This window comes from Neopsephotus bourkii, unplaced genomic scaffold, assembly GCF_033783945.1.
Source record: "Neopsephotus bourkii isolate Nb327-2 ecotype Australia unplaced genomic scaffold, CSIRO-AGI_Nbou_v1 NB_266, whole genome shotgun sequence".
NCBI classification, from domain to species: domain Eukaryota; kingdom Metazoa; phylum Chordata; class Aves; order Psittaciformes; family Psittacidae; genus Neopsephotus; species Neopsephotus bourkii.
The window spans coordinates 1,506,193-1,518,772 of NW_026900775.1; the positions used below are offsets into that span (position 1 = coordinate 1,506,193).

The 12,580-nt window shown below is 41.3% G+C and overlaps 1 protein-coding gene across 2 annotated transcripts in view; it reads left to right on the forward strand.

Moving 5' to 3' along the window:
• The window catches only part of CELF2 (CUGBP Elav-like family member 2), a 456,675-nt gene that overhangs the window by 67,738 nt on the left and 376,357 nt on the right, over nucleotides 1-12,580 (forward strand). Inside the window, exon 1 of one of the 2 annotated variants that reach the window (XM_061346209.1) lies at nucleotides 10,705-11,191. The exons of the other annotated variant lie outside the window; for it this stretch is intronic. Within the exon in view, the coding sequence (XP_061202193.1) occupies nucleotides 11,139-11,191 (53 nt within the window). The 5' untranslated portion in view covers nucleotides 10,705-11,138. Of the gene's footprint in view, nucleotides 1-10,704; nucleotides 11,192-12,580 lie in introns of those variants that run through there. 2 annotated transcript variants of the gene reach the window in all.

Genomic DNA, 12,580 nt, shown 5'->3' on the forward strand with positions numbered 1-12,580 from the left:
GTGGGAAAGCTCTCCTTTCTGCCAAGTTCAATGGCTGATGAAGTTGCAGCTGCTATTTCTCCAGTCTCGTGCCAGGTTTTACAGCTTTCGGAACAGAAATTAAAGAATCTGTAGTATATAAACATTTAAGTGTTATTTTTCGATTGCAGGTTTCCAAAAGCTGTCCTGCCACCCAGGTCAAGACAGCTTTCCACAGCAGTTATCTTGCTCAGTCGTGAGTTCAGACTATGACTGATGTATCAGTTCAGGTTGTTCATTAAAGTGGTTGTCACCTCTGATGGCAGCGGAGAGTAACCAGGTTGGAGCTGGAAAGTAGGAATTTGATTCAGCAAGAGCTAGCAAACTTTCAGCACGCATGGGTAGGGATAAAAAATGGCATTATTCCTCTGTCCTGGGCTGCATACTCTTTTAAAACCATTTCTTTTAAAACACTTCTGTATATGAGCTCTTAGTATAGGTCATAACTAGCCAGACACAAAGTTGTTAGTAGCATCGCAGGAAAGACAGAGGTGGGCAACAGGATTTTCTAGATCCTGGATGACAAACCCTTGATTCTGTATTGGAAACATAGCAAGATGATTTGCTCACATCATCTAAGTATAATGAAATCTGTTTCAAATATTTAGAAGATTTAAATAGCTAGAAACATCTCTTGGGAAGGGATTATTTTTAATATGCAAACTGGGGTAATCTGCACTGAAAGGGAAATCTTATTTGCCATACCATAGAATCATAGAATAGTTAGGGTTGTAAAGGACCTTAAGATCATCCAGTTCCAAAGCCCCTGATAGGGGCAGGGACACCTCACACTAAACCATGCCACCCAAAGCTTCGTCCAACCTGGCCTTGAACACTGCCATGGATGGAGCATTCACAAGCTCCCTGGGCAACCTGTTCCAGTGCCTCACCACCCTAACAGGAAAGAATTTCTTCCTTATATCCAATCTAATATCTAATATCAATCTAATATGTTATATCTACCATGGTCATGTTTAAGTTATGTGCGTCAAAAATGCCAGATGTGCTCCCTCACATACCCACGGACCTGTAAGCAAAATGCCAGAAAAGATACAAAACATTTGGCTGAGAAATATTTTACTAATAGGAACGTAACCAATGGAAACCAGGAATTCCTTCAAACACACCTATTTCATTCCTTTATAGCATTACAATAGAAAAGTATTAATACTCCTAGGCTCTTAACTTTGCATCCCTTGGCAGTCTAGGGGGGATGGCTATTGATACCAGCAGAGCACAGGTTAACTGGATTGAGCACAAGCCAATTAACATCTCAAAGCAAGCCTCAGGTGGATGATTGTGTTCTAAGACAAGTATTAGTCCCAGTTTTGTCATCAGTAACATCAACATGAAGTCCAAACTCACTACTGACATCATGAACCACACATGAATTTTAGATGCAGCATCCATAATTTGGAAAGAAGTTTGGAAGCAACCTTTGAGTGCAATTCAGGATCTTGAGGGAGGTAGGATGATGAAAAGCAAGCTCAAAAAGCTGGACTTCAGGAGAGCAGACTTTGGCATCCTCTAACATGAGATAAGAACCTGGAAGGAAGGGTGACCCAAGAAATATGGTTCATATTCAAGGATAACCTCCCCCAAGCTCAAGAAAGTTCCATCAAAGAAACGAGAAGTCAGGCAAAAATGTCAGAAGGCCAGAGGGGATGAACAAGGGCTCCCAGGCAAACTCAAGACACTAAAAGGAAGCATACAGAGGACTGAAACAAGGATAGGAGGAATACAGAAACATTGTCCAGACATACAGGGATGAAGTTAGGAAAGATGAAGCCCAGATGGAATAGAATCTTGCCAGGCATGTCAAAGTCAACAAGAAGACCTTCAGTGAGTATATAATTGACAAAAGGAAGACTAGGGGAAATGTGGCTATTGCTCAATGAGACAGAAAAGACTGGGGTACTGAATGCTTCCTTTGCCTCAGTCTTGACTAGGAAGACCAGCTTCAAGGAATCTCAGGTCCCAGAGACCAGGACTAAAGGCTGAAACAAGGGTGATCTGCCACTGGTGGAACTGGCTCAGGTCAGGGAATACTTCATCACTGAGGATGCTCTCAATAATTTTTGACTGGGATTAGTGTCCAAAGACTGGAAGAAAGTAGATGACACTTCTATCTTCAAGAAGGGCAAGGAGGACAAAGCAGGAAGCTACAGTCCAGCCAGCTTCACCTCAATCCGTGGCAATGTGAGGGAACAACCAATCCTAGAAACCATTCCAGGCACATTGAGGACAAGAAAGTCATCACCAGTTATCACCAAGGGGAGATCATGCTTGCCCAACTCGGTAAACTTCTACAGTGGTGTGACTGGCCTGGTAGATGAAGGGAAAGCAGTGGACATCCTAGACTTCGTGGATATCCTATCAGCCTGGATATCAGTAAGGCGTTTGGCACTGTCTCCCATAAGATACTCATAGACAATGAAAAGACAGTGAGAAGGTGAACTGAAAACTGGCTGAATGGCTGGTCCCAGGGGGTGGTGAATGGTGGTGCTAAGTCTAGTTGAAAGCCAGTAAACTAGTGGTGTACCACAGGGGTCACAGTCCTTAAATGCCTTAAGTTAGTAATATAGAGTTCAGTTTGTTTAGGAGGATTTCAGTCTTTATTATTATTACTATTTTCTTTCTGGAGATGTACAAATATTCCATTAGAAGAAAAAAAAACCCAACCAAACCCAAAAAATCTTAACGGAAATTCTGTCCTGTTCATTAGCTCACTTTCTATTTACTTTCCAAGGCTCTGGTATCTAAAAGAAAAAGGAAAAAGGAAGGGTTTGGGGCACCTAAAGGCATCTTGGTGAGTGACTAGACACCTATTTCTGCAAGAGGAAATGGCTTTCTCAAACTAGTGGATAAGGAACAATTAGCAGCAGCTGGAACTTCTCATTTGCAGGCAAGCTACAAACTAAAAGAGAGAAATACAAAGTATTTGAAGAAACTATTACAGAAAGCAGAAGCATCTTTCCTTCCTGATTCCTCAGGCAGAGAATGAACTCCTTCCCAGCTGACGAGGAACAAACACAATGTGCAATTCAGTTCTCTGAAAACCGTGTCAGAGGGCAGTGAAATCTAAGGTAGTGATCCCTTCTAGTGATCCCTTCTTGACTGATGTACCAGTCATGAAGTAGGCTCCTCAAGGACACCCCATGAGTTATTAGCAATCAACCCACTCCAGGCTTGAGGGACTCAGCCTGTATTAGGTTCCAGAGAAGCCTGAATTTGCTTAGGCTATGACAACTGAACATCCAAATGAGTAAACAAGGATATTTTTCTTGCTGCTCTATGGGCCAAACTATGCAATATGCAATTTTCAAGACATCCGGTGTCCAGAAAGCGATGCAATGGTCTAGAAAGATGGTTCTATTAATCTAACTCTTTTTGCGGGATTTATTGGTTGGATTTTGTCAGGTGAAGCAATGAATGTTTATGGCTGAGGTTTAGAAAGTAATAAGAATATTTTATTTTCAACATGGGGATCTGTGCTTGTCTTTATTGGAATCACAACCTAGGTCTTGTCTGGGAGCAAAACTGCTAACGTGCTCAGGCTTTTGTAAATAAGGTCAGCAAGAAAGAAAAGGGTGACATGAGATTTGGAGTAGTTTTGATCCGAAGGAAAGGATTTCTTGTAAACAAACTATGTGTGAATTTGACCTGTGTATATAAATAATGTAATCCGGCCTACAGTAGCTATTAATGCTTTGAAGGATATAAAACTTTCATGAAGAGATGTAGGAAGTAATGGAATAGCCAACATGGGAATGAATGAACATTTACGTGATGCTTTTCTTAAGATGGGTAGTCCTCAGAAATAGAAAAAGCATGGCGCTGCATTTTCACAAATAAAAGACATAAAAGAAGTTTCTTTAGATAATAAAGACAAATAATTGCACCCAGTAATTAAGGAAAACAAATATGCTTTCTCTGATTTCCTTTCAATTAGGAAAAGGACCTTTTCAGTGAACCTTTTATATGGGTAAGTTGCATTTTAGAACTGAATTTAATTCCAGCCTTCTACTGATAAAGTAATACTGTTATGAAACTCTCTCCTGTACTGTTTTCACAGGGATAACATGCTTTTGGTGGGGTTTTTTCCCCCTCAGGAGAGCAACAGACTATTTCAGTGTGTTCCATAGTGCTTTGTTTAGACATATACACGCACCTGTACATGTATTTGTAGATGCTTGTTCCTATGCAAGCAGATAAGCACTTCTAAACAAAGGCTCCAGGGAGTTACATGCCCAGAATCAGGACACTTAATTGGATTTTGTGCCTATAAAAATCTCCTGCCAGCTGTTATGGCAAAAAGTAGTCATCCCATTTTGTCAGCTCTCCCTGCCTTTGTAACACGAAGATGAAACACTGCTCTCTCTAGTGAACCCAGCAAATCTTGAATCCCGACCAGAGTCAGACATAGGCTCAGCCTGTGCTGGTGTAGGCTAAAAGGATGCTTCTCCATGCCTTTATATGAAATATGTATGTGATAGCTCTGGCATCTAAAGCATTTTCTCTCTCCCTACTTGCATGTCATCATCTTCAGGTCAATAGCAAAGCACGCTGTCACAAGGGACATTGTGTGTGTGTCTCTCTGTTTAAAGGGTATAATCTCCACGTGCAAGGTGTTTGTGGTTGGCACTTTTAAAATCATGAGCCTGAATGTCGTTTAATAAAGATGAATCTCAAAGTGGAAGAATTATTTCACCATTTTATTAATTTCATAACTATTCCCTTTTGCTGTTTTCCCCTTATTTTCCCCTATGATTCTGGAGCTTTTCAATCATTTTCATTTTAAAGGGTATAGTATAGGTGATCATTTTTTTAAGCTTCAGGGCTTCCTTACTGTTCTACAGCAACTCCTAAATTTTTGAAGTGGTGGAAGCCATCTGTCTCAACAGATCATGTTCTTTTACACTGAATGACGAACCAGCATTTCACTTGATTTAGACTTAAAACAATCTTGGAAAGGAAGGAATTTCATAAAGCTGCCAATTTTTATGTCTTCTATTAAGTTCCTAGTGCTCTGCTCTGTAGATTGCTAGGGTGGTATCTGTCCCTCCCAGATGGGAAAGTAGGGCACAGATAAAAAAATAGTTTTCTCAATGTCAAGTAGAAAGACATTGAGAAGAATTAACTGAGTATCTCCATCTAGTCCCTTACCAATAATCGTCCTATTCTCTGGACTTCTGTGATGAATAGAAAACCGGAGGTAAATATTTGAAGAGTCTATTAAAGACATATGGGTATGGAAGCACTGATTTTCCTTTGTCCCTTTGAAAATCGTTTCCTAAATATTTTACAGTATGCATTCAGCATAATTTAATTTCTTTTAGATTTATACTTCAGCGCCGCATGAGATGGCATTCAGACTGTGTAAATGCAGCTGTAGCCCATGTGAAAACATGGCCTTCACAACAAAGCACTTATTAAGGTCATTACTGAAATTTTTATTTTCTGGACTACGTTACAGAGGAAGCCTGAACAATAACCTTTTTATAAGGATGCATAAGGACCTCCTGGTGTTCACTGTATGACCTGACACCAAAAGAATGAAAGTTAAAGGACGAGCAGTGTCAGCTCTGGCTTTTCCGTCTGCCGCAGCACTGGAATAGTTAACAGCTGCTATTTTCCTCTCTCCCAGATTTGACCCATGAGTCTTCCGAATGGAATGAAAGGGTGTGCAAGTGGCTCTTTTTGAACATGTCTGGCAAATACAAGAAGCTTTTCTTTTCCTTCCTTCTTTGCTTTGGGTTAGGAAGGGCAAGCCCTGCCTTGGACTACAGAAGTGTTCTTGGTCTACCAGTGCTGCAGAATGAAGAATTCCTCCTACTAGCCAAAAAAGAGAAATTTAGCAAAGGTTTGACTCATATGCTGCTTAAAGTAAACTACAAACACAATTAGAACGATGTGAGTTTGGGGAAGACTGTCTTTACAGAGAGCCTGGAAAGCATTGCTCCCATAATAAATTATGCCCTAATAGTAATTTTCTGCCAGGTGTGAATAGGCACAAAACACATCTTTGTTCATGAGGTTTTTTATTGTAGCAGTTGTCATAAGCAAAACCTAAAAGTACTTGAAAATCCATTAAAATCACAATCAGAGTTATAAAAGAAAAAACCCATCTCTTGAAAGTTTGTCTCTGCAGACTTTCTAAAAGTGAGAAGTCGGTAAGTATGAGACACATGTATGTAACTTCAGACTAATGATTAACTGTTGAAGTGCTAGCTTTGTACAATCAGGCCTGCTGCTTAGCAAAGAAACAAACCCCTTCAATCTCTTAAGCTGCGGATGAAGCCAGCTTCTGAATCGCTATGTGTGATAAGATGTGCTGAATCCCAGACTGGATGGACATTGACTGGCCATGAATCAGTGATTACTGTCTCCAGCATGTTCCAGTTACGGTGCTCTTTCCCAAAGGGTAATTGTCAATTGGATTTATGCCTGCTTGTAACTGCTTTATCTGTACTTGTGTCCAAGCCCTGGTGCATTTCATAAACTTAGGGCTTACAATTTCTTGTCTTCCAGGTCATGTATTTCACAAAGAGAGAATGGACTTGCATTAGAGATTTGTAATGCTTGGATTTACTCAAACAAGTTCTAGAAGTGAGACTTTTAATATTTTATTTTTTTTTACAGAATTATTGAATTCAGACAGATTTCTTTCTTCACACATCCAGGTCATGAACAAGCGCTCGAGTTCCCAAGTTAAAACAGCATCTTGCCAGCTTCAGAACATTTGGCTGGTCAGCAGGAAAGGAAAAGCTGCTTGTAAAGCACTGGAGTGGATTTTCAATTAGTCACTCCATTGCTTAAAAGGCCAGGCATTAGACACTGGGAGGAGAGGCTGGGGGGTGGCTATGCTGGTGGGGAGGGACAGTATGAGGCACTTTGGAGAAGGGCCTTTATCAGCCCACAACAGCAGCCCTGAAGTTGGAGGCCACTCTAATAGATAAGCTCTTGTTTAACAGCAGGCTCCCTAGAGACAGTGAGGTTTTCCTGGTAGAAGACCAGGATTTCTTTCAAATAACTTAATATTGCTTTGTATGAAAGAGCGGTGGAAAATATGTGTTGGGAAGATGCTGGACGGTTATTTTTCTCTCTAGAGAGGTTATTTATTTTATTATTGCCTGATAACCAGGCTGTTGGGCATCCTGACTAAGAGGTCGTGCTTTGGCAGACCTTCCTTGGCTCCTAAAATATTTTGAATGAGATAACACCCTTGAAAGAAGATTAAATAACCAACGCAAACTGCTTACTAGGTTTACTTTCCTGCCCAGCGCTATGAATTCCTCAGTCCAATAGGTTTCTGGTAAAGAAACAGCTGGGAAAAAACCTCTCAAGACATAAAACCATCTTTCTAATACTCAGTAGCCATCACTGCTTCTGCCTTTTTTAAAGGCTTTGTCCTGTACTTGACCTTCAAATGTTTGTAGCTAGCTGATCTGGAACGTTTTTGACTCCACAGCTGTCTAAACTAAGGGTGATGACATTGCTTAGAGATCCTTTTGTGTATGTGTGTATATGCGAATACTGTTTTCAAAAGAATATATGTATATTTACTTTAACATGACTCAGAATCTTGGAAAGCTTATACTTCTTTATCATATTAACTGAGAACTGCCAAGCTCTTGCTAGCTCATGCATGTTATGGCATGAGAAACCAAAGGTATGCAATAGGCTGGTTTTCAGCAGGTAGAGGAAATGTTAAGAGCTGTTGCCTTCTGGCTAAGTGTGATAAATTTGCTCAAGTAATGTTTCACAGATGTGCTGGCTGTTTTGGCAAACAAGGCGAAGATCATAGGAAATTTCTTCACTTCAAGCATAAAAATTACAGTTTTGAAGACAAAGTTCTTAACCGCAACAGAAAACCACACTGAACTAAAAGATGGGCTGGAGCACCACTATCCAAGAGCAAGAGTTAATATAATCTTGCACTGAGTTTCTGTTTTATTTGTTTTCTCCTACTATAGCTACACGCTGCATGAAATACGTGAGGCTGTTTTGGAAAATCCATTGCCTGCCACAAGTTTCTCTGTGCTAAACTTAATCTTCTAGCTTTATTTTTAGCAAGCTTATAGTTGCTTTCTTCAATGTTGGAGGGAAAAGACGGCACAATGACAGCCAGGTCCAGCAAAAGGGAGACCTGGCTTTCATTTCAGTTTAAGATAAAAATAATAAAAACCACCACAAATAGTTTCAAATATGAAAGGAATAAGAATCTTAACTTCTATGGTATAGTTTTCATGTGGAGGAAATAATGGAGTGTTTTCTGCGCAATCAAAACTGGGTTTACAGAAAGTATAAAATATACTGCTAAGAGAGAAAATTTTAGACATGGAGATAGTTTGTGGAATTTCTGGATGAACAGAGTAAGAGATGCTCAGCATCCTGGTGCAGTTTGGCACTCACCTGAAGTGCGGGACAGGGGATCACTTGTTGCTCTTGGTGTTGGTTTCTCCACATCGGGGTAAATTGCGATCCTCCTCTCCTTGTGTTGGAAGTCTAGGCATATACAAACATCCAGCCTCAAAGTAAAGGTCTCTTACCCTTGTACCTCTCACCTACTCCTTACCAGTACAGAAACTAGAAACCAGTCAGGTCCCGAAGTGGGGTGGAAGTGCAGAGCATCATTGCCTCTTTCTTATTGCACAGGAGTGGATGGGTAGGATGTGACAAGGACTCAAATCGGGCTTGTCAAAGGGACGTGATAGAGTGGTATTTTGATTTTCTTTTTTTTTGTTTGCAGGCTAAGCTTGAAGCCTTTGCTAATTTGAGCCTGGCCATCAATATGAGATGTTCAGTGAGGGGTTTATATGGGACAATGTGTGAATATAGCTCTAAACCCAGAAAATTTGACAGTAGAAAAGACAGTGTATGTAACCACTTATGTCGTCCCCAGCCTCAAGTGAGGGGTTAGCCTGTATAACAGTGGTTTACAAACTTTTGGAAGGAAAAGACACTGTCCAGTCTCTTTTTAATCGCTTCCCATGCTATAAATGAAGGTTTCCTGAGCTCCACAAAGAAACACATGACAAGTGCGGATTGAATTTCATTTTCCATGGCAAGCATGTAACCCACCTCCTGTCGGTAAATTAATATATGGCCTCAAAGTTTCCAGAGGTGGATACAACCCTTATCTCCGAAGAAGTGCTCAGAGATATGTGTGCATAAGGTGAGAAACACCCTGTGCCTGTTAAGAGGGAGATGGGGCATCTGTAACACCCAGCCGTCCTCCTCCCCCAGATATGCATCTTCAGTCTCACCAGCAGCAGTCTCTGATGTGTTTACCCTTGTTACACCCCTCAGAGACAAAGCAGAGCCATTGGAGCCATTGCCCAGGGGAGGGTGTAAAATCCAGAGGTCTGAACTTGGGGCCCCACTTGCAGAGGCCAGAGGGGGCTCAGGGTGCATTTCCCTTAAATGAGGGATCAGTGATGTACTGGCCTTTGAACATAGAAGGCATTTTGTATCTAGGTTGTTTAAACCCGGTTGTTTTATCTGACCCCACTATCTCCTGCCTGCTGTCTGGCAGGCAAGATGGTCACAGGGCAGTGGGAAGCCTCAGTGTCACCTCCTGGCAAGGGCAACACTGTGCTGCCTTTGTACTATAGGGATGCCAACAAGGGGGAGAGGGGGAGCCAGCCTGCCCCAAAGCAGCCTACAGCATACAAGAGAGCCCTGGAAACTGTTTAGACATAGCTCAAGTTCTATCTCTCCAAAGGAAGTGGTGGTGGAAGACTTAAAGCAGCCTCAAAAGACCTTATTGTACCCCTTATTATGTTTCCATGAGCGTGTGATCCCACACATTACCAGAACTCTACGTGACCACAGTACTGCTTCTTTTTAACATACAGGGGATGAACTTATTTCTTTTTTTTTTTTTTTTTTTTTACTTTTTTTCCGTCATCCGTCATTTGGGCTAGTTTGGTTCGGATTGGGCATTTCATAAAGTGCAGTTTTGCTCCCCCCCCCCCCTCCCCCCGAATTTTAATTTGGGAATTTCTAGCAATCCCAAGAATCAGTGGAGCTCAAGGAGAGGGTACAGTCATTCACATGATGAAAGGAAAACACTGGCGGGGGGGGTGGGGGGGTGGGGATGCAGAAGATAAATCTTTACATATACGGAAATCAATGTCCAGAAGTGTTACAGAAACACAAAATAAGCCGCACATCCAGATTTTCCCACATAAATACACACTATCAGCAGTTACACAACTTTTCAGATCACCACAGTGATCTGGAGGATGCTTTACTACTCATTTATGTAGCAACAGACAGAAGAAATGGAGTTAACAGAATTATACAGACACCTTCCCCCCCCTCCCCGCTCTCAAACACCCAAAGGGTTAGGCTTTATATTATTCCACCATCATACAAATCAGGCTGCTTTCAGTCACAGCTTCAGCTCACAAGTCTAATGGCTTTTAAAACATAAAGGGGGGACACAACGACGACGATTCCGTACTCAAAAGGTTGTGAACTGGTTTTGATGTGTGCATTTGCCTGTCTATACCAGGGGTAAGGGGAGGAGAAAAGGGTGGGAGAGGGAATTGCGTTAAGTCCCTCCTTTAAAGGTGTCAGACTCCAACCTGCACAGAACAGGGAAAGCCCCCAGCAACCTTCAGGAAATAATATAAAAGCTAAACCTCAGAGGTAGAAGGAAATACCCAAAAGGAGAAGACTGCAGCTTGCAGTAATCTGTAAATGATTGCTGGCAAAGACTGGAGGCTTCAAGCTTGAGCTGTGTTTGCTCCAAGAGAAAGCCAAGAAGGACGGTGTTAATAAAGAGAGATTTAACTGAGGGCTGTGCTTGGAATAAAGTGGGCTACAAAAAGGTCAAATTTGATCAGTTGGAGCAGATTACAAGGGCTTTAAAAGGTAGTGGTAAAGAAATGAAACTGGGACTGTGAAGCAATATAGCACAAGATTGATTTTGGGGGTGGAGAGAAGCTGGGACAAGTGCTTATCAGCTTGAGAAGGAGGAAGAGCTGTGCTGGGTTTGTTGTCATTCCCACACTGAGTAGAGTACTTGCTGCTTTTGTGGTTAGGCTTCCCTGCCGTGGGGTTGTTTTTTTTCCTTCTTATATATATATTTTATTTTTACTATTCCTGCAATGGTGTCTATAATCTCTGACTTGGATCCTCTGAAAAGCTGGAAAGTTTTAAGGTAGGCCTATGCTTTCTTCGGTTTGGTACAGGCATTTTTGGTTTAGCCGTAAATTAACGGGAGCTTGAGTTATAATCGGAATGTGAGCCCTGGGCTTAAGTAAGAGAAAAGTTTCTGGCAATTAGAGCCCTTTTAAGATACAGCAAACCTTTGAGCAGATGTTTAGAGAGACCCGAGGGAGGCTTTTAAAATACACTTCTCAGTGTTACAGTGAAGAGAGGTTTTTTTTTTCCTTTCTTTCTTCCTTTTTTATAAGGAGAGGTTGCTCCGCAAATTCAAGTTAGCAGCAAAGGCTCACACCAGTTGAAACTGTGGGATTAACTCCCTGCTTTCCGCACCGTGCTCTGCAGGGGATCCGGGTGGGAAACAGCATGGAAGTTGAGCAAGGAGCGGGAAATAGTCTTGGGGGGAACGAAGGGGGACAAACGTGCTTGTTACTTGTTTCGTTTTGTTGTTGAAGCTTCCACACTTTGTTGTCCCTCCAAGGCATGTGTTTGATACTTAAGTTTGATGCTTGCAATCAGTTTGGTACTGATTTTTACCTTCAGCGCTGCTATTTTCCTTTGTATAGTGAAAAAGGGTAACTTGAGCTGCTAAAGAGAAGGGAAGGGGGAATCATTGTTAACGCCTGCTGCAGCTATTACAGCTCCACAGTGTTAAATGACCTTGTTTAATGCTGCTTGTAAGTGCCTTATTGAGTGTCCGAACATGCAGAAAGTTTGCAGAACTTTACTTGAAATATTTGGGAATGTAGACGGTGAAATGTAGTAAATGAAAGAAATGAAATAAAATAGTTAAATATAAAACTAAGTGCGTTTTCTTCAGCTCTTAGGCAAAACATGAAACTGCACCTAATATTAATGCAGTATTTTGTTATTTAAAGGGAGTAAATTGCAAGGGTTTGGAGAGGGTATGTGAATTGAGATATTATGCTATATACAATAATAGTAATACAGTATGTTTTAGCTTCTTAGTGCAGTGTTTTAAAGAACTTAACTAATGTGTCCTGAGCTGAATGAGGGAAAACAACCCTTCTAAAGTCAAACCATAAAGTTTGCTTACATTAGTAGGTTTGGTTTTTTTTTTTCCTCACATTTGCTGAACGTTGAACTTTTCTTTTTTGGAAGCTTGAATTTCTCTGTCAGTCTTCTGAGCCTGTGCATAGGAATGTGAACTGAAATCCTTTAGCCTTGACTGTGGCATGAGGCTTGGCACAGCGGTCTTACTGCAAGTTTGTTTTGTTGGTTTGGTTTGGTTGGGTTTCTTTTCAAGTCATTTAGGACTGTCAGCACGGAATGATGAGTTTGTATTCGACTTCCAAAGCCTCAGCGTGCATGTGAGCTCAAATGTGCTGTGCGGGATAGTGGAGTGCTGTGATTGGCATCTGGG